The 27799-nt window shown below is 47.8% G+C and overlaps 1 protein-coding gene across 1 annotated transcript in view; it reads right to left on the bottom strand.

Annotated features, from left to right (window-relative positions):
* Positions 1 to 4814: 4814 nt before the first annotated feature.
* LOC148477379 (uncharacterized) overlaps positions 4815 to 27799 on the bottom strand; it is a 57407-nt gene continuing 34422 nt past the window's right edge. The window contains exons 3-5 of the mRNA XM_088456818.1: positions 18224 to 18439; positions 13360 to 13376; positions 4815 to 11522 (exon numbers count right to left, since the gene is read on the bottom strand). Of these exons, the coding sequence (XP_088312944.1) occupies positions 11412 to 11522; positions 13360 to 13376; positions 18224 to 18439 (344 nt within the window). The 3' untranslated portion in view covers positions 4815 to 11411. The remainder of the gene's footprint in view (positions 11523 to 13359; positions 13377 to 18223; positions 18440 to 27799) is intronic.

The following is a 27799-nucleotide window of genomic DNA, read 5'->3' on the forward strand; positions in this document are numbered from 1 at the left end:
CCAGGCTTCAGACCATTGTTTTAGAGTAAGAAATACCCAAGTCACAAGAAACAGAGAGACACAAATTCAGATAGGTACACCTTGCAGATAAGGATTGGCATGTTTAGCAAAGACTAGCTCCAGATAGGTACACCTTGCAGATAATGATGGTGTTATCTAGCAGAGACTAGCTCCAGATAGGTACACCTTCCAGATAATGATGGTGTTATCTAGCAGAGACTAGATCCAGATAGGTACACCTTCCAGATAATGATGGTGTTATCTAGCAGAGACAAGCTCCAGATAGGTACACCTTGCAGATAATGATGGCATTATCTAGCAGAGACTAGCTCCAGATAGGTACACATTGCAGATAATGATGGCGTTATCTAGCAGAGACTAGCTCCAGATAGGTACACCTTCCAGATAATGATGGCGTTATCTAGCAGAGACAAGCTCCAGATAGGTACACCTTCCAGATAATGATGGTGTTATTTAGCAAAGACTGGCTCCAGATAATTATGCTGTTATCTAGCAGAGACTAGCTCCAGATAGGTACACCTTCCAGAAAATGATGGCGTTATCTAGCAGAGACAAGCTCCAGATAGGTACACCTACCAGATAATGATGGCATTATCTAGCAGAGACTAGCTCCTGATAGGTACACCTTCCAGATAATGATGGTGTTATTTAGCAAAGACTGGCTCCAGATAATTATGCTGTTATCTAGCAGAGACTAGCTCCAGATAGGTACACCTTCCAGATAATGATGGCGTTATCTAGCAGAGACAAGCTCCAGATAGGTACACCTTCCAGATAATGATGGTGTTATTTAGCAAAGACTGGCTCCAGATAATTATGCTGTTATCTAGCAGAGACTAGCTCCAGATAGGTACACCTTCCAGATAATGATGGCGTTATCTAGCAGAGACAAGCTCCAGATAGGTACACCTACCAGATAATGATGGCATTATCTAGCAGAGACTAGCTCAAGATAGGTACACCTTCCAGATAATGATGGTGTTATTTAGCAAAGACTGGCTCCAGATAATTATGCTGCTATCTAGCAGAGACTAGCTCCAGATAGGTACACCTTCCAGATAATGACGGCGTTATCTAGCAGAGACAAGCTCCAGATAGGTACACCTACCAGATAATGATGGTGTTATCTAGCAGAGACTAGCTCCAGATAGGTACACCTTGCAGATAATGATGGTGTTATCTAGAAGAGACAAGCTCCAGATAGGTACACCTTCCAGATAATGATGGCATTATCTAGCAGAGACTAGCTCCAGATAGGTACACTTTGCAGATAATGATGGCGTTATCTAGCAGAGACTAGCTCCAGATAGGTACACCTTCCAGATAATTATGCTGTAATCTAGCAGAGACTAGCTCCAGATAGGTACACCTTCCAGATTAAGATGGCGTTATCTAGCAGACACAACTCCTGATAGGTAAACCTTCCAAATAATGATTGGCATTATTTAGCAAAGACTGGCTCCAGATAATTATGCTGTTATCTAGCAGAGACTAGCTCCAGATAGGTACACCTTCCAGATAATGACGGCGTTATCTAGCAGAGACAAGCTCCAGATAGGTACACCTACCAGATAATGATGGCGTTATCTAGCAGAGACTAGCTCCAGATAGGTACACCTTCCAGATAATGATGGTGTTATTTAGCAAAGACTGGCTCCAGATAATTATGCTGTTATCTAGCAGAGACTAGCTCCAGATAGGTACACCTTCCAGATAATGACGGCGTTATCTAGCAGAGACAAGCTCCAGATAGGTACACCTAGCAGATAATGATGGTGTTATCTAGCAGAGACTAGCTCCAGATAGGTACACCTTCCAGATAATGATGGTGTTATCTAGCAAAAACAAGCTCCAGATAGGTACACCTTCCAAATAATGATGGTGTTTTCTAGCAGAGACAAGCTCCAGATAGGTACACCTACCAGATAATGATGGCGTTATCTAGCAGAGACAAGCTCCAGATAGGTACACCTTCCAGATAATGATGGCATTATCTAGCAGAGACTAGCTCCAGATAGGTACACCTTGCAGATAATGATGGCGTTATATAGCAGAGACTAGCTCCAGATAGGTACACCTACCAGATAATGATGGCATTATCTAGCAGAGACTAGCTCCAGATAGGTACGCCTTCCAGATAATGATGGTGTTATTTAGCAAAGACTGGCTCCAGATAATTATGCTGTTATCTAGCAGAGACTAGCTCCAGATAGGTACACCTTCCAGATAATGACGGCGTTATCTAGCAGAGACAAGCTCCAGATAGGTACACCTACCAGATAATGATGGTGTTATCTAGCAGAGACTAGCTCCAGATAGGTACACCTTCCAGATAATGATGGTGTTATCTAGCAAAATCAAGCTCCAGATAGGTACACCTTCCAAATAATGATGGTGTTATCTAGCAGAGACAAGCTCCAGATAGGTACACCTACCAGATAATGATGGCGTTATCTAGCAGAGACAAGCTCCAGATAGGTACACCTTCCAGATAATGATGGCATTATCTAGCAGAGACTAGCTCCAGATAGGTACACCTTGCAGATAATGATGGCGTTATCTAGCAGAGACTATCTCCAGATAGGTACACCATCCAGATAATGATGGTGTTATTTAGCAGAGACTAGCTCCAGATAGGTACACCTTCCAGATTAAGATGGCGTTATCTAGCAGACACAACTCCTGATAGGTAAACCTTCCAAATAATGATTGGCGTTATTTAGCAAAGACTGGCTCCAGATAATGATGGCGTTATCTAGCAGAGACAAGCTCCAGATAGGTACACCTTCCAGATAATGATGGCGTTATCTAGCAAAAACAAGCTCCAGATAGGTACACCTTCCAAATAATGATGGTGTTATCTAGCAGAGACAAGCTCCAGATAGTTACACCTACCAGATAATGATGGCGTTATCTAGCAGAGACAAGCTCCAGATAGGTACACCTACCAGATAATAATGATGTTATCTAGCAGAGACAAGCTCCAGATAGGTACACTTTCCAGATAATAATGGGTGTGGCCACATTGCAGCCCAATAGAATTATATGTGTTTTTTATTCCATATGGGGATCCATATGTATTGTGGTAAGCCTCAGAAAACTGCAGGTTTTTGTAGGTTTTATTATGTTTCCTCTTTGATACATCCTGCCCCTTATCCCCAGGTACTAATACCCTGATTCATCTGTTTCTCACTGTGACATTTGGGGCCAAATGTAATAGGGTGAGAGTTTATTAAATGTGAGAGTTTAGCAGTCCGAGAATATGGAAACTCGCATGGTTTTAAACTAAAAAACTCTCACGATTTAAACTCTCATCCAGATGTTTTCCCATATGAAGATAAAACTCAATCAATGTGAGAATTTACTGCTAAACTCTGACATTTTCTAAACTCCTATCTGACTAAATTTGGCCCCAGGAGTCCGAGAGTGTCAAAGCATTCTGAGTTAGTCTGAAGCATAATCACATTTTGAGATATTTTTTAAAAGTTGCATCTCTGTGACCTAAAGATGTGCCCTCATACACTGCTGCTGTAGTTGCAGCAAATATACCCTTCCGGCAAGTCAGGTCTCGGGTGACTTGGCCGCACTGAGCGCCTCTCTCGCTCAGATTATGGGGCGTATTCAGTTGGGTGTTAGAAGTGCAAGAGCCCTGCAGCTGTATGGTTTTTCCAGCAGGTGCAGGATTTTTGCAATTCAATTTGGTGCAGGTTTTCTCTTTTTTGAGTGTCGGGAGTTTCACCTTCCACTTCCAGAGCAAGGGTGATTATTCTTAAAATTGTTAACATTAGGAAAAATCAGTGGGACTTGCTCTGGGACCCTGGCGGAACCCCCCCCCCCCTTTTGGACTAATTAAGCAATTGGAAGTTTCCAATTAGCTTAATTAGTCCTTAATTACTTACCTTCTGTAGCACTGTCTTCTGCATCCAGCGTCTGAAAACAGCTTTTCTGCAGCAGGGTGAGTATGTCACTGTGTGTGGTGTTTGTAAGTGTGTATGAGTGACTGTGTGTGACCCTCAGTGTATGTGTAACCCCCCCAAGTATATGTGGCCACCCGGAATGGGCCACATATACTATGAGGTTAGGGTTAGGCTCTCCTAAAGGAGGGTTAGGGTTATGGGGGGAGAGGGTTAAGCAGTTAGGTATAGTAAACAACTCTTACCTGTCGGGATCTTGTCACGCCATTCTTCTGGCTTCGGAGTTGAACCAATACATAACGATTTCCAATTGAACAGTGGTTGTTACAGCATTTTACTGACTTACAGTCTAATGGACATTACATCTTCTGTATGTAAACAAACTATAACAATCTACACGTCTAAAACCAGAAGGCACAAAGTCAGTGGTGTAACAAGCTGGCCAAGTGCCCTCTGCTGGCCCCGCCCCCCTGAGCATATGACATCATAATATCACACAAAGGAGTCAGAGCCACTAGCCCTGGGAAGTGCAGTATCCTGAGAACGCTCTGAGTGGCTGCACAGACTGTATGGTGCCTGTCTGTAGTGGACTGTAGGCTGCCTGCCTGTAGTAACATAGGGACGCTCTGGGTGGCGTTACTACCCCCAGGGCCCTCCGCCCTTTGTGATGGCATATGTCGCCCTGTGACTCGCACACCCCTAGTTATGGCCCTGCGCACAGCACAAGTAACCTGGGCCTATAAAATGTGCAAATTACTAAGCAAACACTTTATGAATCTCAGAACTCAGCGAAGAATCCACGAGTGACACAATGTTTATAGGCAAAAAGAAAATTAATACTGTGATAGTTTTCAAATCATTTATTTATTGTATCACCTTCTACTTAGATATGTATTTCACTATAAGAATGTCATTTTCTCCTTAATTTGCTAGGGGACACTGGAGTCTCAGTACAGTGGGGTATAGATGTGGGATAACTGGGAGCTGGCACTTTAATAAATTTGAATAGTAGCTAGCTCCTCCCCCTCTATACCCCCCTACAGGTTAGTCTAAATTTTGTGCCAAGGGAGCTGGTCACATACAAGAGCTCTCTGCTATAAATCAATGGATCCTTGATCAGCATGAGGATCAGACAGGCAGCTCACTGCCCCTGCCTGTCTGCTTCGTTGGAGCTGCTGAGAGACCTCATCGCTGCTGCTTGAAGCGCACGCTGGGGTCTTCAGCTACAGAGACCACTGTCTCTGGGGGGTTGCCGGACGCGCTGCGTGTGATGTTTGTCGTGCTCCCCCTTTAGCAAGCCTACCGCCGGCAGCATTTGGCAGCAGAATGTTAGTGACTCCTGGCACTCTGATTAGCAGGTTGACCAGGAGGAAATGACAGATGGGCATTAAAAACACTAAGCAGCAAGAATGGAGGGGGAGGAGCCTAACACACAGTTCAGCTTCTGCCTTCCAGCAGCCCCAGCGCTTCCAGAAGGAGGCTGGTGGCCACTTTACAAACACAGACTGCTGACACATGCAGAGAATAATATCTGTCTGCCCAGATTGTGCCTGCACAGTGGGGATAGACTTGTGAAGATCAGGTTGGACTGTGTTTATACAGTGATTACAGAATTATATTGTGTTCATAGCACTGGTCTCTGAAGCAGAGCTGGTTGGGCAGGGTTGATAGCATAATCTCCCTCTATGCTCCTATCTCTTCTTCAAACAGTGTCTCTGTGTATGTGTTTGTCTGTATCACTATTCTCTGTGTGCTGTGTACAGTGAAGTGGTAGAATGTCATCTAAGGGGTCTAAGGCTGCACAAAAAACTTTCTCCTGTAAGAATTGTGCAGAGAAGTTTACACAGGGACTATCATCCAGTTCCCTGTTGTGTGAGAAGTGTGTTTCAGAAACACAGACTGCAATATCCCCACAAAATTCATGGACTGATCAAATTACATCAGTTATGTCTCAAATGTCTGCAGAGCTGGAAGATCTCAGAGCTCTGCCTTCTCTGAGCCAAACTGGGTGCGGTCTTTAGCCAGGTCTGTAGAAGGGCTCACAAGGGTTATGTCAGCCCAGGTTCCTCCTGTGGCATCGTCCTCTAGTGTCCTTATCAGGAGACATACTGAATCCTCTTATGTGGAATGAGCCAGAAGAGGACGACATGCCTGATACAGAGGAAGGAGAGGTACAGGACCCTATAGAGGAACAGGCGCCAGAGGAAGCAGAGCCTGTATCTCAGGGAGTAGAGGCGCTGATTGCAGCTATACGCCAGGTGTTACATGTTGAGGACAGGGGTCCTGTAGAGGTTAGGCCATCTATCTTTAATAAAAAGCAAAAACTGTCAGCCTCCTTTCCAGTGTCTGAGAATTGGACGAGATCCTTACCTCAGTGTGGAAACACCCTGATAAAAGGTTTCAGATTTCAAGAAAGCTTTTATCATACTATCCCTTTCCTGCAGAAAGCAGGCATTTATGCGAAACACCTCCATCAGTGGACCCTTCAGTGTAACGTCTGTCTAAAAAGACAGTGCTCCCTGTTCCAGGTGCAGTGTCTTTAAAGGAGTCTTCTGACAGGAAGTTAGAAACTACCTTGAAGTCAATGTACACTGCAGCAGGGGTGTCTCTTCGACCAACATTAGTCAGCTGTTGGGTCAACAAGGCGGTGGAAGCATGGGCTATGCAGCTCGCTGAGGGCCTTAAGACTGGGGCTCCGGTGGAGGATCTGGTTCCCCTAGTGGAACAGATGGCAGAGTCTGCTGCTTTTCTTGGAGAGGCTTCTAAGGATATTTGTAGTCTTTCCTCTAGATCCTTGGCCTTGGTTGTCTCAGCCCGCACAGCCCTGTGGCTGTGACAATGGCAGGTGGATGCGGAATCCAAGAGAGCCGTGGAAGTGCTTCCATTCACAGGAGAAGCTCTGTTTGGAACGGAACTGGATATCTCAAGCCACAGGTGGTAAGTCCACTTATCTCCCATCTGCTGCTCCTCCCCCCAGGAAGCCATTTGTCGGACCATCCTTTCGGTCCTTCCATATTCCAGGGAGATTCAGGGGCCATGTCAGAGGTGTTTCCTCTATCTCCCATAGTCCCAGAGGCAGGGGTAGAGCCACTGCATCCTGCTTCAGTTAAGCCTCCAGCATGACGCGCTCCCTTCTCTCCTGGGGGACCCCAGGGTGGGAGCTCACCTTTGCTACTTCAAGGAAGTTTGGACCAAGTCTTCCCAGGACACGTGGGTCTGGGACATCATTATTCAGGGGTTGAAGCTGGATTTTCAGATCCAACCTCCTCCTTGTTTTTTACAACTGATTTGCAGGCATCTGCAGACAAATGGGTTGTTATACAAGAGGCAATACAAACGCTACTGTCTTCTCGAGTGATAGTGCATGTCCACCAGCAGGGTCAAGGTTTTTATTCCAACTTGTTTGTGGTTCCCAAGCCAGATGGCTCAGTGAGACCCATTCTGAACTTGAAACATCTCAATCCTTATTTGCAGATTTTCAAGTTCAAGATGGAGTCCCTGCAAGCCATCATTGCAGGGCTAGAGAGGGGTGAGTTTCTCGTATCCTTAGACATAAAGGATGCTTATCTCCACATTCCCATTTGGCCTCCTCATCAGGCATTCCTTCAGTTTGTAGTGCGGGCCTCTCATTTTCAATTCCAGGCCTTACCTTTCGGTCTTTCATCAGCACAAAGAGTGTTCACAAAGGTCATGGCAGTAATGATGGCCCTTCTTCAGATACTAGGGGTTACTATTGTCCCTTACTTGGATGACCTATTCCTCAAGGCTCTGTCATTCTATCAATTACTGCAGGACAGCCGGGTAACACAGAGTCTGCTGTTGCAACACGGATAGATCCTGAATTAAGAAAAATCTCATCTGCGGCCTACACAGCATCTGCCTTTCCTAGGGATTATTTTGGACACAGTGGAGCAGAAGGTATTTTTTCAGCAGGAAATATCACCTCCATCCAACACATGGAGCTATTGATACTGCGTTGCAGGGTGTCAGTGCACCTGTATATTCGCCTTCTGGGAAAGATGGTTACATCTTTCGAGGCCATCCAATATGGGAGATTCCATGCCCGTCCATTCCAACTGGACCTTCTCTCTCAGTGGTCAGGGTCCCACCTCTTCCTTCACCAGCAAGTTCAACTGTCACCCAGGACTCTGACATCTCTCCTTTGGTGGCTGAATTCCTCTCACCTATTGGCAGGCAAGAGGTTTGCATTGTGGGAATGGATACTCCTCACCACAGACGCAAGTCTGAGAGGATGGGGGCAGTGACTTAGGGAAGACACTTTCAGGGCCGCTGGACTCAGCTGTAGGCCGTACTGCCCATAAACATTCTGGAACTAAGGGCCGTGTTCTATGCTCTTCAGGTGGCACATCCTCTGTTGAAGGGCCAAGTCATCAGAGTGGTATCCGACAATGCCATGGCTGTGGCGTACATCAACAAACAGGGCGGTACCAAGAGTTGGTCCGCCATGAGGGAGGTAAGCCGCATTCTTCTCTGGGCAGAGGAATATGTGGTAGCAATATCAGCAATTTTCGTACCAGGGGTAGAAAATTGGGAGGCCAATTACCTCAGTCGACAGGACATTCATCCGGGAGAGTGGATGCTCAATCCGCAGATCTTCCAACAACTGATTCAGCATTGGGGTCTCCCTCAGGCAGATCTTATAGTGTCGAGACTGAACCATCAACTGCCATGTTACTGCTCCAAGACAAGGGATCCTCAGTCAGTGGCGGTGGATGCTCTAATAGCTCCTTCGCGGTTTCAGTTTGTCTACCAGTTTCTGCCACTCCCACTCCTTCCTCGTCTGCTGTAAAGAATCAAAACTAGAAGGGGTAAAGGTTCTGTTGGTGGCTCCAGACTGGCCCAGACAGGTGTGGTATTCCAACCTACATCGTCTACTGATAGACGACCCATGGCCTCTTCCTCTGCAAGAAAATCTACTGCAACAGGGTCCGTTTATATATCAGGACTTAAAGCAGCTTAGTTTGATGGCGTGGCTGTTGAAAGGGCTCTCTTAAGAAAGAAGGGTATCCCTTCCAGGGTGATTCCTACTATGTTAAGGGCTAGAAAGGAAGTTACCTCTAAGCACTATCATTGCATATGGAAGGCATATGTCGCTTGGTGTGAACGCAAGAGTGCGCCACCATCAGCATTCAACTTAGCCAGGCTGCTTCTTTTTCTACAGGCTGGTTTAGCAGCAGGTCTTCGTCTGGGATCTTTAATAGTTCAAGTATCAGCTATGTCGATTTTCTTTCAAAAGCGACTAGCATTATTACCATATGTCCAGACTTTTCTACAGGGGGTTGTCAGATTACAACCTCCATTTCTACCTCCTACTGCCCCATGGGATTTGGATTTGGTCCTCTTTTCTCCAATGTTCCCTATTTGAATCTTTACAAACTAATTAACATTTTTATCATGGAAAGTGGTTCTCCTGTTGGCGCTCGCCTCTACTAGGCACTTTCTTTTTATCCGACTTACCTCATTTTTCATGAGGATAGGGCTGAGCTACGTACGCAGTTATCCTTTTTGCCTAAGTTAGTGTCGGCGTTTCACATCAACCAACCGATAGTAGTTCCAGTGTTTAAAGAGGATTCTTTGGCTTCCAGATCCCTAGATGTGGGCTCTTCGGATTTATGTTGATAGGACAGCATCCCTCCAGAAGTTGGATACGCTGTTTGTTTGATATGATATGGCACAACCAGGCTGGCCAGTTTCTAAGGCTACTATTTCTAGATGGATTCGTCTGACAATCAGACAAGCCTATCTGGCTGCATCAAAGCACCCACCTACTTCAAACCACAGCACATTCTATGTGCTCGGTGTGTCCTTCATGGGCGGTTGCCCGCGGGGTTTCCTTGACCCAGCTTTGTTGAGTGGCCACTTGGTTGGGCCGGCATACTTTTACAAAGTTTTCCCGTTTTGACACATTTGCGGCTTCTGCTTCATAGTATGGCCGTGCTGTTTTGCAGGGTTCTCAGTGCTCTCCCGTCTTGGATGTGACCTCTGGGACATCCCCACTGTACTGAGACTCCAGTGTCCCCTAGTGGATGAAGGAGAAAACATGATTTTGGTACTTACCGATAAATCCCTTTCATTGATTCCACAGGGGACACTGGACGCCCACCCGGCACTGTTCCACCTGCATTTGTTATTGTTCTGCCAGGTTTGGACAGTCGGTTTTTTCTTCAAGGTCTGCTTGATTTGTTTGCATATTTGCTTGTTGTTTAGGTATGTTCTAGTTCTCTTCTCCTCTTTTATTCTATTTCCAGCTCTCCTCTGGCACAGTTTATTTAGACTGACCTGTAGGGAGGTATAGAGGGGGAGGAGCTAGCTACTAAATTTATTAAAGTGCCAGCTTCCAGTTATCCCACATCTATACCCCACTGTACTGAGACTCCAGTGTCCCCTGTGGAATCAGAGAAAGGGATTTAACGGTAAGTACCAAAATCCTGTTATTTTTTCTGCATATAATATATTCATTCTCATTCACTTGTTAAAATTATTCCATTATTTATTTTATTTGTTCTGTTTTTTTATAATTCATATATTCTGCCTTTTCACCCAGCGTATTCCCTTAGTCACACTGTAGGACCTCCAGGCAGTGCTGACAACACATTACAGTATTCTGATGTCACAAAATCTGTAGTTATTTACATAATTTCCATTAATATAACATTGTCTTTATCTATTTCCGGATTATTACTGTATATTTTCTATCATCTCCTTAACTCTCTGATCCTTTACCGGCTGTTTATCTAATTACAATTTATAACTCTCATTCTATTGTCTACTAAGATATGTACTTTTATTATACACTCATTTGTGTTTTGCAAAATTTTCTATATCTATATTAAGCAATATTTTAACAATTTTTACAAATTTTATGATTGATCCTGTCTTCACCCACCACAAGTGAGCAGTTTACTTAGGGGCTGCAGCCCCTCCCCATTAAAATCTGCCATCGGCATTGACTGCCTGCTCGACAGAGCCAAACAGGCAGCCCCAGGGGAAGGTGTTTTCTCCCCAGGCACTCCCAGGCCATACTGCGATAGCAGAGAGCGCCTCCCATGGGAAGTCTCCACCCTGCTACTATGGCGTCACTTACCAGCTTCTAGGGGCTGTAACCGATGCAGTGCACAGAAGCCAGAAAATTTGCTTATTTGTGCACATGCACGAGATTGTGATCCTGCGCATGTGCACAATTACAGAACATCCCCCGTCCCCGGCCAGACAGGTAAAGATCCCCTGCTGCCCACAACCAGCTCCCTAATACCTCCAGCACCAGTTGTTATATTATTATTATTATTATTATTATTATTATTATTATTATTATTATTATTATTATTCCCTTACAAGGTAATATTTAAAACCTTTGAATGTACAATGTTACAGTAACAGAAAACAAACTAGCAGAATACAATGATATAAAGACAGAACAGGTTGTGGGGTTATGCTTCCAACACTAGCAATTGTATGTTAATGATGGACAGTCTTCAACCAAACAAGTAATGAACAAAAAACTATAAGTAGCAATAAAATAAATACAAAAAAGATTAGAAGCGTAATCTTCAGTCCCGCGTTCTTCCCCTGAAAAAGAAGAGACCGAATCAATAATGGCTAAAAGTTGTACTTTACTATTTAATTTACCAATTTTAATTTGACCCGGACACAACTAATCAGCTGAGATTGACTCCACATAGAAATTTGAAATGCTATAAATTACTTGGGATGCTGGGATGACAGTGATATAGCGCATAGACCAGCTGCCAGCGCTTGGTATTGAGGGACTCTGGTGAAGCCAATGTGAGCTGATGAGGGATAAATACTGTAAGCTTGGTAACTCCTTCGCTGCTGAGGGTTTCTTGCCCCTGTGCTGATGCCATTTTACGACGTTAGATCTTATCACATTCCAGAATCAACATCACTGATTTTTTTTATGCTGCGCACACACACACACACACACACACACACACACACACACACACACACACACACACACACAATCACACACAATCACACACAATCACAGACACAGACACACACACACACAGACACACACACACACACAAAGACACACACACACACACACACACACAAAACTATGTATTGTAATAATTCACATTTTTAAAATAATAATAAAAAAATCAGGATTCTATTGATATTGACAAACAAATCTGTACTTGAAATGAAAATGTAATTTTGGCTGTCTCGATGTAAACGCTTCCTATGTGTAGGTAGAATATGGGAGCATGACAAAGCCTAACCTTTCATTAACTAGACATCCTTCTGTACCGCATTAACTGAGGGTCACTTTTTTATATTTCACATAAGATGGGGGAAATTTGAGCTTAAGATTCCCTCATCTGTGATAATTTTGTTTATCAGATATCATTTATTTTCAGTTAATGTCTGGTGATCACCAGACAATTACCACCAAGGGGGCAAACTGTTTTAAAGTGGAGACCCATCTCTTTTATATGTGAGTGCCCCAAGATTTATAGGTACAATGATGGATGTGATAGGGGCACGCAGACGGTTATGCACAGTAGCTGCATCTTTGCACTGTGTAAAAAAAATATGCTAACGCCAGCAGGAGGTGTCTAAGGTGAAGAGACGCCTCCTGCCGCCATCTCAGATACGGTTCCTGTGTCCGAAGATGCAGGATCTGATCAACAGCGTGACCATCGATGTTTGCAGCAACAGCCATGGGCCATAGGAGAAAGCCTAAGATTACCCAGACTGGCCACCTCCTCTTGCGAGGACAAAAATATGTGAATCACAAGACGCAGACACTGGCCTTAGCACTCTAAAAAATCAGGACCAACACGTGAAAGTAGGTAGCGTTGCCCCGTTATTGCCCCCAAATAGTCGCAGCCTATCAATCATGTTGCAGCTTGGGGGCACTGCACATGAGCTCTCAGAACCCGTTCTGCACAAGCGCAGTCCTCCCGTTATATCCTGCAAAATATTGGTTAATCCCAGCAATGCAGGTGCTAAGATTTGGGAGATTTTAAATCCCCTCTCCCTACTCAAGCAATATTGTATTCACTTTAAAATGACATTGGTGCTTATATGCAACAACATCACAGCTCCGGGACCAGCCTCTGACTCTCGGGACTCCCCACCGGTGATTATTACTGGTGGGGAGAAGCAATCGTGGGGGGGGGCTTTGCTGTGGATGACGCGTGGGACTTGTCATCTGCAGTAATAGAGTATATATGGATGAAGAGTCCCACCAGTCCACCACAGAGGAGGCAGTGAAGGGGTTAAAGAGAAACACTAATATGACTAATCCTTACTTGACACATTACCATATATACATTGGTGGCCTAATGTCTGTTCCTATAAGAGTGACGCTCCCCAAGTGTAAAGCACTGTGACCTATTTATACCAGACATCAGACATATACATCGGTTTTACTTACCAATAAACTGTTGTGACCTATAAGAGATAAAAAAAAAAAAAAAAAAAAATCTTAATACAAATCATTTTACAACTAATTAGTAATGAGCTATATATATATATATATATCAACAGGCAACAGCACACACCCCACAAAAGGTATTTTGCAAGGGTGCTATAATCCTAAATAAATCAATATAACAAGCTTTTAAGTTCCAATTGCAAAGCAAAAACAGAGGACCAGCACATCACTTTCATTGCAAAATAGTAATTAGTTTAGTTGTGTAGAAAATACAGCCATATTAAAGTGCATCAACAAAATGCCTGTCACAGTATCATTAACATGTAGCAGCAGCCAAGGAGAAGTGCAAAATGATGCATGAATGCAGAGCAGCGTATACATAGCAACAGCCTGGTGACAATATGCAGGGGCTGGCTGGCAACTTTTAGCCTTGGGGGCAAATGCATGCAGGTGGCCCTGGCAGAGGAGAAGCGTGTAGCCAGGGTGCCCAGAGCATGTAATTAGAAAACATAATTAAAAAACATTGGAATGTGCTAAGAAAAGATCTCATTCTCAAAAATCATCTCAGAGAGAAACCCCATATTATATATAGGAAGGCGCAGAATTTAAAAAATGTATTAGTTAAAAGTGCTCTACCTGTTGATAAAAGACTTTCCCGCATTAATTCAAAAGGTTTTTATAGATGTGGCATACGCAATATGTGCAAAAATTGCAAAACAGAAAATAAGATAACTGAATATAAATCAAATGTAACATCTAAGTCTTATCCAATAAAAGATTTTATCACATGTGCAAGTAACAATGTAATATATCTATTAGAATGTGAGTGCGGATATCAATATGTTGGTAGGACGGGTAGAATGTTAAAGGAACGTACATCTGAACACATAAGAAATATCAAAAAAGGTTATGAAAAACATAGTGTTTCCTTACATTTTAAAGAGAAGCACACATGTGATATAGGAAAATTGAAAAGTTTTTGTGGTATTAAAATCTGTAAAAAGAACTGGAGAACTAATGACATGGAAAGTACTTTAGCTAAGTTAGAAATGAGGACCATTTTCCAATTAAGAACCCTGACACCTAGAGGCCTTAATATGGATTTTGAATCAAAATGGTTCATATAAACACTCTAGGTTTTAATGGTGGATAGTATCTCCATATTGTCATACTACATTATATCCTGTGTAGATGGCTCTTCCCATTATATTTATCATACATATATATTTTTATTTTATCGATTGAATTTTACTGATGGTATTTTTATTATATACTATATACTCTGTTTGTACTATCACAGTCTAATTTTATAATGTGTTATACTTATCTTTTAATTAGTGTATTCAATGTTTATATCTATTAATGGATGTTTTTCTTATTTATTTATTTTTTGAATGGATGAGACCCGATGTTAATGCCCAAATGGGTTAATTATACGGCCTGGAGTATCTCAGCTGTTGGAATTGAATTCATTTATGCGGCTCCGTGATCTGGCCGTTATGATTGGTTAAGAATATCCATGTGACCAAGGAGACCGGAGGATAAAAAACCGGTTGCTCAGTAGATACGGCATGTCTTGACAAAGGAGGAAGCAAGCTCCGAAACGCGTTGACAGTGTGACCGCTACAGTGAGACCACCATCCGGAGGAAGCAAGCTGCCTATATTTTTCCATCACATCCTCAGTCTGCAGCGTGGATGCTAAGAAGTGCGGCTTTATCTTCTTTACCGGAGCGGTGAATATCCACTGACTTTTAACCTAGCAAAGTTATCTGGATTCCTTTTTTAGTGTTTTTTATACCCACCTTTTGCGGACTATGGCCCTCATTCTGAGCCGTATGCTCTGAGCAGAGCGCACGCTCTGAATGAGGGCCACCCTCCATAAAAATGGAACGTCCTCCTGGATGCTTGTATAGCTGTGGGTCACCACCCACAGGCTATACGAGCGTGCAGTTTGATGGCCGCGATGGTCTTGACCATCGCGACCATCGAAACTGCGAGCCGGAGCCTGCAGTTGAGGTTTTCAACCGCAAGCTCCGGAGTGATTTTGGCTCTATCAGAGCCAAAATCACTCCCACTGACATCACTAGTGATGTCAGTGGGCCGGCTTCTGACGGGAGGCGTTCCCGTGGGAACGCCCCCATCAGGGAGGCACGCCCCCGGCACGCCCACCAAAGGGGGCGTGCTGTCAATCAACATCGACAGCACGCCCCCTTTGATCAGACACAACGAGCGAAGGACTTTCCTTCGCTCGTCACGTCTGGCGCATGCGCACGACGGAGCTCCCTCCGTCGTGCGCATGCTCAGTGCAGAACATCGACCCACCTGCAAGCGGACAGCCGCTCGCGAGTGGGTCTGAATCAGGGCCTATATCCGTTATTTTGATGTATCTTGAATAAAGTGGCGATTTGATTGATATACCTGGTGTCGGTAATATGGAAGTCTGGGATCTCAATTGCTACAGTTCAAGGTTTTAAAGAATATCTGATGTGAACTCGGGACTGAATTAGAAAGTAAGTTTCTGTCTAATAGAACAGTATCCATTTTTCTACACTTCATTGTATCCAGTTTCTATTGCATTAAAGAAACCTTTTAGGACAAGCGGGATAGAAATAGAATGTAAGTTTTGTCACATCAGGGGATTTCTTCCCCATACATTGTGGTTGCCTGTGTAAAGATACCTTTTTATATACACCAGTCAGAATATTAATGTAAGTGGGACTCCAACTGAGAGGAAGGAGAAAAGAAAGAATATCTATATTAGAGGAAAATAACGTCTAGCGCTGGTTGTTCCACATCCGTTTTGTCCTGTCTGTAGAGTATTGGGTGTTCTCATTTTTGGAACTATACTGCAGCTGGTCTGTGTACACAGAGGCGCGGAGTTCAACACTTTTATCCTGCTTCATGCTGATGGTTCGCCTCTTACCAAATATCAGTTCCAATTCATTTTTAGACGCTGTTTGCGTCACATTGGCCTCTCCTCGGGTGGATTTCGGTAGCCATTCTTTTAGAATTGGTGCAGCTACTTCTGTCGCCACGGCTGGGTTGTCAGTTCCGCAGATCATGGCCTTGGGCATTGGAAAGCTGCTTGTTATAAGCGTTATGTTAGGCCGGGGACGCTGGCTGAAACTACTGTTGCGTTTTCTTAATGTTTTGTTTACCTATGTGTCATGTGTTTGTTTATTGTTCTTCTTGTTCTATCTGTGTGTAGTTTGTCTTGTTATGTCTCCCCTGTCCATCCTACTCAGGTAATACTTGCCACTTGTCGCTGGTAACAAGTGGGGGTCTTGAGGGACTTTACTTTACCTGACTAGACGGACTAATTCGGCCAAACATACAGTCTCTCAGCAGGGTTTTGGTTTAACTCTTGACGAGTTGTTTTCATTTTTTCCTCTCTCCATCCAACCCTCCCCCCCCTCCCCCCCTCCCCCCCCCTCCCCCCCCTCCCCTTTACCCTCCCTGGTTTTTCCTTATCATTCTCTACTGTTGTCCAAACTAATTTAGATTAAACACTTAAAATTAAAATGTGTTTGTTCAATGTTTCATTAGGCAGCTAAAATGAAACTGGATATACAATATATCATAATTAGCTTTAATTTTATACTTTAAAGTTTGTCATTTAAATTAAACATTAATTACTGCTTAGTTTAGAATTTAGTTATAATCAAAACATTTTGTGTTACGCTCCTGTCTGTTCTGTCTGTTATTTACTCTCTTAAATTATTAATTTTTATTGTAGCCGCAGTACGTCAATTTGGTGTACCCAAAGTGCTGGTGATACATCTAGGTGGGAACAATATTGGTTCCTGGATTGCCCTTGATTTACGGCTTAACATTGTGTCAGACCTCCTCCTCATTATGGGTGCTTGGCCTTTCTGTACGGTTAGGTGGTCCTGCATTACCCCTAGGCAACAGTGGTGGGGCACTCCTTCTCCTAAGGCTTTGGACGAGGCTCGTACAAAGATTGAATGCTGCAGTGACAAAATTTATGCTGTCTCATCGAGGTTTGGTTATTACACATCCGTTAATACGGTACCATGATAAGCATCTCTATAGGCCGGATAGGGTGCATTTGACGGAGGTTGGTTTTGTTTTTGTTTGAGGGAAGTTTGTTCGCTAGCATAGGTCAGGTGGCTTAGTGTGTATGGTGGCGGGCTGTGATTCTCTGAGATAGAATCTTGCATTGGCGGGAAGTACGGCTTATCATCAGCCCGGGTGTAGTGTGTGTGCATTGGGTGTGCTGACCTTCTATCTATGTGTAGAGAAGTACTGTACCACCTATACGGGGGCAGTACAGCCATCTAAGGATGGTTTTGTGTTTGGTAGAAGGTCTATGCTTAATTCCCAAGTGCAGGGTTTGACATCCAACGAGCGGACTCCGCCCGCAATGCCGTGTTTTTTTGTTGAGTTTGCATTGTTTGGTTGCTCTGTGTAAGTGCCGTCCTTCCAGCCAAAATAGAATATTTAAAATAATTAAATTATTTTCTTAAATAAATAGCTGACCTGTTTTAAAATCCATTACTGTCTCCGTGTGTTTATTCTTAGATAAGTTTGAAGTGTTTATATTGTTATGGTATAATGATCACACACACTGGGCACACATCAGCCGTTACTAGGTTTAGGAGCAGTGAAGCCGCTCATAGGAACAACTGATTTCAAATCAACTGTCACCACGCCGGAGCAATGATGAATTGCTCCGGAATCCGTGGCGATTTTGAATGTTAATTAGTGGGTTCCGATAATTAGCATCATGAATAGGCCCCTAAGTGCTAATAAATACTTATCACACAGAGGGATTAACTCTCCCTTAAGAGGTAACTCAGTAAAACCACTGATAATTAGTTGTGATGTTGATCACTTTCTTACCATTAATCAGGTTTGTGATCTGCTGCATTTTTTTCCCAGATCTTATCCAGTCGTGTTGTGTATCAGATATGGGGAAGCCCTCCTTATCCTGGGCGCTGAAGAGGAAGATGTCCTGGGTCCACAGCCCAAGGCTGGTCTGTTTCATGAGGATCCGGGTCTTCTCCCCATCACTGCTGTCCGACACATCATCGATCACAACAATTACATTCTTTCTCCCTGTACACAGAGAAATACAGCATCACTTATTTACCAATTAATGTGCAGCCAGAGTACAATGTAGGAGCACAGGTAGGAGGCTATACTAATGTTAGTACATTGACGCTGGGAGAGTTGTCTCTACTTCATCTACCGGTCGCTGGCCGGTCCCTTGTCACCGTATTACAAGTTCAGCTTTATTAAGACATTATAGTATATAATTAGACATCAGGACTTATAGATTGCGCCAAAGGAATACCCAGACCTGCAGCCAGCAGAATAGAGGTCTCATAACTTAGGGATGACACTATAAGAACAAGGTTGTCTCTGATGCTGGGAGAGTAATATAAAGCTTAGTCATGGAAATCGTTTCTGTGTTGCCTTTATTACCCTGTATTGTACTCTGGGCCTGATTCAGCAAGGAACGCACGGATGCAGACACGCACAATCGGTTGATGTTTATGCTCTGCGCATGCATCGCAGTGCGCGAAATGTGCGAACCGGGCAGTGCGGTGGAGTATGCATACGGTGAGAGTCCGCAGCCCCAGGGACAAGTGATTGACAGGAAGTGACATTTGTAGGTGGTGATGGAGGAGTGGTCGGGCAAATGCAGATGTGCCTCTGTGATTGGACGGCATGTCAGGGGCGTGCGTAATGAAGCCCTTGCGGTGACAGACGCAGCCTGAGGTCTAGCTGCACACAGGAAGTCTCGCTATGTCTCTAGCCTTTTAAATCTGCTCGGTAATTAACTACTGCACCCAACATACTGATTAAACAGTATTTCATATTATTTTTAAATCTGTATCAAGGCAGGAAATGACTCTGTATCTGTGTTGGTATATTGTCCTCTCACCATTTGTTTATATTACTGCTGACCCTTTGTTGTGTGAGGAGGGTGTTAGGGGAGGGGGTGGAATCAGTGTGGACACCTGGTTTGAGTCATACTTATTTGTCACTACTAGGCTGCCATAGCTGGGGCTGCTACAACATCAGAGCCTAGTTTAAAGTGTCAATAGAACATTTAGGGCCTGATTCAGAGCCGGACGCTCTGACCAGAGCGCTCGCTCTGAATCAGGGCCCTCCTCCATGAAAATGGAGCATCCTACTGGACGCTAGCATAGCTGTGGGTGACCACCCACAGCTTATGCGAGCGTCCATGATGATGGTCGCGATGGTCAAGACCATCACGACCATCAGGCTTGCGACGGAGACCCTGCGGTAGGGTCTCGCTGCCGCAAGCCCTGGAGTGATTTTGGCTCTATCAGAGCCAAAATCACTCCCACTGAAATCACTAGTGATGTCAGTGGGGCCGGCTTCAGACGGTAGGCGTTCCCATAGGAAGCCTCCGTCTGGCAGGCACGCCCCTGGCACGCCCACCAAAGGGGGTGTGTTGTCAATCAACATCGACAGCATGCCCCCTTTGGTGCGAGACCCGGAGTGATGGAGAGCCTGTCTCTCGCTCCGTCGTGCGCATGCGCAGTGGGGGAACATCGACCCGCTTGCGAGCGTCCTTTGCTCGTGAGCGGGTCTGAATGACCCCCTTAATTCAAAGCTGGAGTTATTCAGGAGTTGTACAGGAGAAGAACAGAAGGAGAATTTAACAGATCACCAATTTCTGCTATTAAGGACTGCTCTTATCTACCACCACACTATCACCATGCCTATGGCTTATGCCTGCACCTGGATCTACATTGCTGCCCGCATCCCTCCTGATCTCCCCATGCAATCTGCTTATCCACTCCTACTATACCTTACCGAACCACGCAGCAAGATGACTTCTCAAATGGTCCTTGGCTCTGGCCCCCAAATCAGGAGGCTTGGTGCAAGTTTGCTGTACTCATTGTTTTTTCCTCTTAAGTTTAGACTAACCTTTCCATACATGTTAGAGTACTGTGACCCTTGTATCCAGCCCATCTGTGTCACCCCTGTCTGTCTGCCCCCTCCCCTTTAGAATGTAAGCTCTCACGAAAAGGGCCCTCTTCCCTCATGTGCTTCTCCTTCACTTAATTATACTCTAATTCAGTGTTGGCTAACCTTGACACTCCAGCTGTTATGGAACTACATAACCCAGCATGCACTGCTACAGTTTTGCTATTAGGGTATGCTAAAACTGTGGCAGGGCATGCTGGGATATATAGTTCCACAACAGCTAGAGTGTCAAGGTTAGCCAACACTGCTCTAATTTACAACAGCACCCAACCCTTGGTTACAGACACCATGCTGCTATCTAAGTGTTATGCAGCAATGTATAAATCGTGTAACTGTCCTGTATTGTTTTTACTGTTCATTTCTGTTTTCTTGTGCGCTTACTTGTTTATGTACTGTGTAAGGCGCTGCAGAACCCTTGTGGCGCCATATAAATAAAGGATAATAATAATAATAATAATAATAATAATAATAATAATATGTCTACAGGAGGGTCAGGTCAACCACTATTATACGTATGGGTCTGATGATTCTTGATGTTACCTATGTTTCTGCTGACTTTCCAGGTATAGAGGACGCAGGTAAAGGGAAATGGGTGGTATTATCTAGAGCAGGGTGTCTGCTTATTCTGCCAGGGCCCCTCTGAGAGCACCCAGTCATATGCTGCCAGCTGTGCAGAGCCCCTGTGAGAGCACCCAGTCATATGCTGCCAGCTGTGCAGAGCCCCAGTGAGAGCACCCAGTCATATGCTGCCAGCTGTGCAGAGCCCCAAGCCCCAGGGAGAGCACCCAGTCATATGCTGCCAGTTGTGCAGAGCCCCTCTGAGAGCACCCAGTCATATGCTGCCAGCTGTGCAGAGCCCCTCTGAGAGCACCCAGTCATATGCTGCCAGCTGTGCAGAGCCCCTCTGAGAGTATCCAGTCATATGCAGCCAGCTGTGTGGAGCCCCTGTGAGAGCACCCAGTCATATGCTGCCAGCTGTGCAGAGCCCCAGTGAGAGCACCCAGTCATATGCTGCCAGCTGTGCAAAGCCCCAAGCCCCAGGGAGAGCACCCAGTCATATGCTGCCAGTTGTGCAGAGCCCCTCTGAGAGCACCCAGTTATATGCTGCCAGCTGTGCAGAGCCCCTCTGAGCGCATCCAGTCATATGCTGCATGCTGTGCAGAGCCCCTCTGAGAGCACCCAGTCATATTCTGCCAGCTGTGCAGAGCCCCTCTGAGAGTATCCAGTCATATGCTGCCAGCTGTGCAGAGCCCCAGTGAGAGCACCCAATCATATGCTGCCAGCTGTGCAGAGCCCCAGGGAGAGCACCCAGTCATATGCTGCCAGTTGTGCAGAGCCCCTCTGAGAGCACCCAGTCATATGCTGCCAGCTGTGCAGAGCCCCTCTGAGAGCACCCAGTCATATGCTGCCAGCTGTGCAGAGCCCCTCTGAGAGCACCCAGTCATATGCTGCCAGCTGTGCAGAGCCCCTCTGAGAGCACCCAGTCATATGCTGCCAGCTTTGCAGAGCCCCTCTGAGAGCACCCAGTCATATGCTGCCAGCTGTGCAGAGTCCCTCTGAGAGCACCCAGTCATATGCTGCCAGCTGTGCAGAGCCCCTCTGAGAGCACCCAGTCATATGCTGCCAGCTGTGCAGAGCCCCTCTAAGAGCACCCAGTCATATGCTGCCAGCTGTGCAGAGCCCCTCTGAGAGCACCCAGTCATATGCTGCCAGCTGTGCAGAGCCCCTCTAAGAGCACCCAGTCATATGCTGCCAGCTTTGCAGAGCCCCTCTGAGAGCACCCAGTCATATGCTGCGAGCTGTGCAGAGCCCCTCTGAGAGCACCCAGTCATATGCTGCCAGCTGTGCAGAGCCCCAGTGAGAGCACCCAATCATATGCTGCCAGCTGTGCAGAGCCCCAGGGAGAGCACCCAATCATATGCTGCCAGCTGTGCATAGCCCCTCTGAGAGCACCCAGTCATATGCTGCCAGCTGTGCAGAGCCCCTCTGAGAGCACCCAGTCATATGCTGCCAGCTGTGCAGAGCCCCTGTGAGAGCACCCAGTCATATGCTGCCAGCTGTGCAGAGCCCCAGTGAGAGCACCCAGTCATATGCTGCCAGCTGTGCAGAGCCCCAAGCCCCAGGGAGAGCACCCAGTCATATGCTGCCAGCTGTGCAAAGCCCCATGCCCCAGGGAGAGCACCCAGTCATACGCTGCCAGTTGTGCAGAGCCCCTCTGAGAGCACCCAGTTATATGCTGCCAGCTGTGCAGAGCCCCTCTGAGAGCACCCAGTCATATGCTGCCAGCTGTGCAGAGCCCCAAGCCCCAGGCACGCACCCAGTCATATGCTGCCAGTTGTGCAGAGCCCCTCTGAGAGCACCCAGTCATATGCTGCCAGCTGTGCAGAGCCCCTCTGAGAGCACCCAGTCATATGCTGCCAGCTGTGCAGAGCCCCTCTGAGAGTATCCAGTCATATGCTGCCAGCTGTGCAGGGCCCCTCAGAGAGCACCCAGTCATATGCTGCCAGCTGTGCAGAGCCCCTGTGAGAGCACCCAGTCATATGCTGCCAGCTGTGCAGAGCCCCAGTGAGAGCACCCAGTCATATGCTGCCAGCTGTGCAAAGCCCCAAGCCCCTGGGAGAGCACCCAGTCATATACTGCCAGTTGTGCAGAGCCCCTCTGAGAGCACCCAGTTATATGCTGCCAGCTGTGCAGAGCCCCTCTGAGAGCACCCAGTCATATGCTGCCAGCTGTGCAGAGCCCCTCTGAGAGTATCCAGTCATATGCTGCCAGCTGTGCAGAGCCCCAGTGAGAGCACCCAATCATATGCTGCCAGCTGTGCAGAGCCCCAGGGAGAGCACCATGTCATGTGCTGCCAGTTGTGCAGAGCCCCTCTGAGAGCACCCAGTCATACGCTGCCAGCTGTGCAGAGCCCCTCTGAGAGCACCCAGTCATATGTTGCCAGATCTGCAGAGCCCCTCTGAGAGCACCCAGTCATATGCTGCCAGCTGTGCAGAGCCCCTCTGAGAGCACCCAGTCATATGCTGCCAGCTTTGCCGAGCCCCTCTGAGAGCACCCAGTCATATGCTGCCAGCTGTGCAGAGCCCCTCTGAGAGCAGCCAGTCATATGCTGCCAGCTGTGCAGAGCCCCTCTGAGAGCACCCAGTCATATGCTGCCAGCTGTGCAGAGCCCCTCTGAGAGCACCCAGTCATATGCTGCCAGCTGTGCAGTGCCCCTCTGAGAGCAGCCAGTCATATGCTGCCAGCTGTGCAGAGCCCCTCTGAGAGCACCCAGTCATATGCTGCCAGCTGTGCAGAGCCCCAAGCCCCAGGCACGCACCCAGTCATATGCTGCCAGCTGTGCAGAGCCCCTCTGAGAGCACCCAGTCATATGCTGCCAGCTTTGCAGAGCCATTCTGAGAGCACCCAGTCATATGCTGCCAGCTGTGCAGAGCCCCTCTGAGAGCACCCAGTCATATGCTGCCAGCTGTGCAGAGCCCCAGTGAGAGCACCCAATCATATGCTGCCAGCTGTGCAGAGCCCCAGGGAGAGCACCCAGTCATATGCTGCCAGCTGTGCATAGCCCCTCTGAGAGCACCCAGTCATATGCTGCCAGCTGTGCAGAGCCCCTCTGAGAGCACCCAGTCATATGCTGCCAGCTGTGCAGAGCCCCTGTGAGAGCACCCAGTCATATGCTGCCAGCTGTGCAGAGCCCCAGTGAGAGCACTAAGTCATATGCTGCCAGCTGTGCAGAGCCCCAAGCCCCAGGGAGAGCACCCAGTCATATGCTGCCAGCTGTGCAAAGCCCCATGCCCCAGGGAGAGCACCCAGTCATACGCTGCCAGTTGTGCAGAGCCCCTCTGAGAGCACCCAGTTATATGCTGCCAGCTGTGCAGAGCCCCTCTGAGAGCACCCAGTCATATGCTGCCAGCTGTGCAGAGCCCCAAGCCCCAGGCACGCACCCAGTCATATGCTGCCAGTTGTGCAGAGCCCCTCTGAGAGCACCCAGTCATATGCTGCCAGCTGTGCAGAGCCCCTCTGAGAGCACCCAGTCATATGCTGCCAGCTGTGCAGAGCCCCTCTGAGAGTATCCAGTCATATGCTGCCAGCTGCGCAGGGCCCCTCAGAGAGCACCCAGTCATATGCTGCCAGCTGTGCAGAGCCCCTGTGAGAGCACCCAGTCATATGCTGCCAGCTGTGCAGAGCCCCAGTGAGAGCACCCAGTCATATGCTGCCAGCTGTGCAAAGCCCCAAGCCCCTGGGAGAGCACCCAGTCATATACTGCCAGTTGTGCAGAGCCCCTCTGAGAGCACCCAGTTATATGCTGCCAGCTGTGCAGAGCCCCTCTGAGAGCACCCAGTCATATGCTGCCAGCTGTGCAGAGCCCCTCTGAGAGTATCCAGTCATATGCTGCCAGCTGTGCAGAGCCCCAGTGAGAGCACCCAATCATATGCTGCCAGCTGTGCAGAGCCCCAGGGAGAGCACCATGTCATGTGCTGCCAGTTGTGCAGAGCCCCTCTGAGAGCACCCAGTCATTCGCTGCCAGCTGTGCAGAGCCCCTCTGAGAGCACCCAGTCATATGTTGCCAGATCTGCAGAGCACCTCTGAGAGCACCCAGTCATATGCTGCCAGCTGTGTAGAGCCCCCCTGAGAGCACCCAGTCATATGCTGCCAGCTTTGCCGAGCCCCTCTGAGAGCACCCAGGCATATGCTGCCAGCTGTGCAGAGCCCCTCTGAGAGCACCCAGTCATATGCTGCCAGCTGTGCAGAGCCCCTCTGAGAGCACCCAGTCATATGCTGCCAGCTGTGCAGAGCCCCTCTGAGAGCACCCAGTCATATGCTGCCAGCTGTGCAGTGCCCCTCTGAGAGCAGCCAGTCATATGCTGCCAGCTTTGCAGAGCCCCTCTGAGAGCACCCAGTCATATGCTGCCAGCTGTGCAGAGCCCCTCTGAGAGCACCCAGTCATATGCTGCAAGCTGTGCAGAGCCCCAGTGAGAGCACCCAATCATATGCTGCCAGCTGTGCAGAGCCCCTCTGAGAGCACCCAGTCATATGCTGCCAGCTGTGCATAGCCTCTCTGAGAGCACCCAGTCATATGCTGCCAGCTGTGCAGATCCCCTCTGAGAGCACCCAGTCATATGCTGCCAGCTGTGAAGAGCCCCTCTGAGAGCACCCAGTCATATGCTGCCAGCTGTGCAGAGCCCCTCTGAGCGCACCCAGTCATATACTGCCAGCTGTGCTGAGACCCTCTGAGCGCACCCAGTCATATGCTGCCAGCTGTCCAGAGCCCCTCTGAGAGCACCCAGTCATATGCTGCCAGCTGTGCAGAGCCCCAGTGAGAGCACCCAATCATATGCTGCCAGCTGTGCAGAGCCCCAGGGAGAGCACCCAGTCATATGCTACCAGTTGTGCAGAGCCCCTCTGAGAGCACCCAGTCATATGCTGCCAGCTGTGCAGAGCCCCTCTGAGAGCACCCAGTCATATGTTGCCAGCTCTGCAGAGCCCCTCTGAGAGCACCCAGTCATATGCTGCCAGCTGTGCAGAGCCCCTCTCAGAGCACCCAGTCATATGCTGCCAGCTTTGCAGAGCCCCTCTGAGAGCACCCAGTCATATGCTGCCAGCTGTGCAGAGCCCCACTGAGAGCACCCAGTCATATGCTGCCAGCTGTGCAGAGCCCCTCTGAGAGCACCCAGTCATATGCTGCCAGCTGTGCAGAGCCCCTCTGAGAGCACCCAGTCATATGCTGCCAGCTGTGCAGAGCCCCTCTGAGAGCACCCAGTCATATGCTGCCAGCTGTGCAGAGCCCCTCTGAGAGCACCCAGTCATATGCTGCCAGCTTTGCAGAGCCCCTCTGAGAGCACCCAGTCATATGCTGCCAGCTGTGCAGAGCCCCTCTGAGAGAACCCAGTCATATGCTGCCAGCTGTGCAGAGCCCCAGTGAGAGCACCCAATCATATGCTGCCAGCTGTGCAGAGCCCCTCTGAGAGCACCCAGTCATATGCTGCCAGCTGTGCATAGCCCCTCTGAGAGCACCCAGTTATATGCTGCCAGCTGTGCAGAGCCCCTCTGAGAGCACCCAGTCATATGCTGCCAGCTGTGAAGAGCCCCTCTGAGAGCACCCAGTCATATGCTGCCAGCTGTGCAGAGCCCCTCTGAGCGCACCCAGTCATATACTGCCAGCTGTGCAGAGACCCTCTGAGCGCACCCAGTCATATGCTGACAGCTGTGCAGAGCCCCTCTGAGAGCACCCAGTCATATGCTGCCAGCTGTGCAGAGCCCCAGTGAGAGCACCCAATCATATGCTGACAGCTGTGCAGAGCCCCTCTGAGAGCACCCAGTCATATGCTGCCAGCTGTGCAGAGCCCCTCTGAGAGCACCCAGTCATATGCTGCCAGCTGTGCAGAGCCCCTCTGAGAGCACCCAGTCATATGCTGCCAGCTGTGAAGAGCCCCACTGAGAGCACCCAGTCATATGCTGCCAGCTGTGCAGAGCCCCTCAGAGCGCACCCAGTCATATACTGCCAGCTGTGCAGAGACCCTCTGAGTGCACCCAGTCATATGCTGCCAGATGTGCAGAGCCCCTCTGAGAGCACCCAGTCATATGCTGCCAGCTGTGCATAGCCCCTCTGAGAGCACCCTGTCATATGCTGCCAGCTGTGCAGAGCCCCAATGAGAGCACCCAGTCTTATGCTGCCAGCTGTGCAGAGCCCCTCTGAGAGCACCCAGTCATATGCTTCCAGCTTTGCAGAGCCCCAGTGAGAGCCCCAGTCATATGTTGCCAGCTCTTTGGGGCATTTGACCAGTGTGGTCGAACAGGGCCGCTACCCCATAGAGGGTGCACCCTTCCTAACCATCCTGATTTTAGCAGGACAGTCCAGTTTTTTGGGCACTCTCCCGCTGTTCCACCTATGGCCCAAAGTGTTCTGCGAGAGTTCAGGAGGTTGGGGACCCCCATCGCCGCAGCTCTGCTTTGCTAAACAGAGCATGGCGGTGCCGGCACAGCTTAATGGATATCCAGTCAGTGCTGGGAGATGGCTGGGGGCAGCCAAGCTGCTGATGGAGCGCTGGGGTTGCCCCTAGCCTGACGTGAAGTTGGAGGCATATCATACAGACATGCCCTCAAGTAACATCATCTAAGGGACGTGGTCTTTGAAAAGTACAGTAGGTCATGCCCCCTTTTTGGATGCACATGGCAAAGCCGCGTGTGAGAAGTAACTGGAGCCATTCAGTTCTTCCACAGGGTGCGGCTCCTCCTGGTGTGTGGGACTTATAATGATATATCTTGTGCACTGTGGACCTCATTCAGAGGCAGTCGTTGCGGCCTCACGTTCGTACGCCACCGATGTTCGCTAAACTGCGCATGTGTAAAGTTCGCAATGCGCGTGCGCAAACTAGCTGTTACGATCAGAAATTTCTCTCTCCTTGAACACAGCCAGGTTGGTAGTTTGAGTGACAGTATGAACCATTTGTGGGT

This window comes from Taudactylus pleione, unplaced genomic scaffold (genome assembly GCF_031769625.1).
Source record: "Taudactylus pleione unplaced genomic scaffold, aTauple2 ptg000720l, whole genome shotgun sequence".
In the NCBI taxonomy this organism is placed as follows: Eukaryota; Metazoa; Chordata; class Amphibia; order Anura; family Myobatrachidae; genus Taudactylus; species Taudactylus pleione.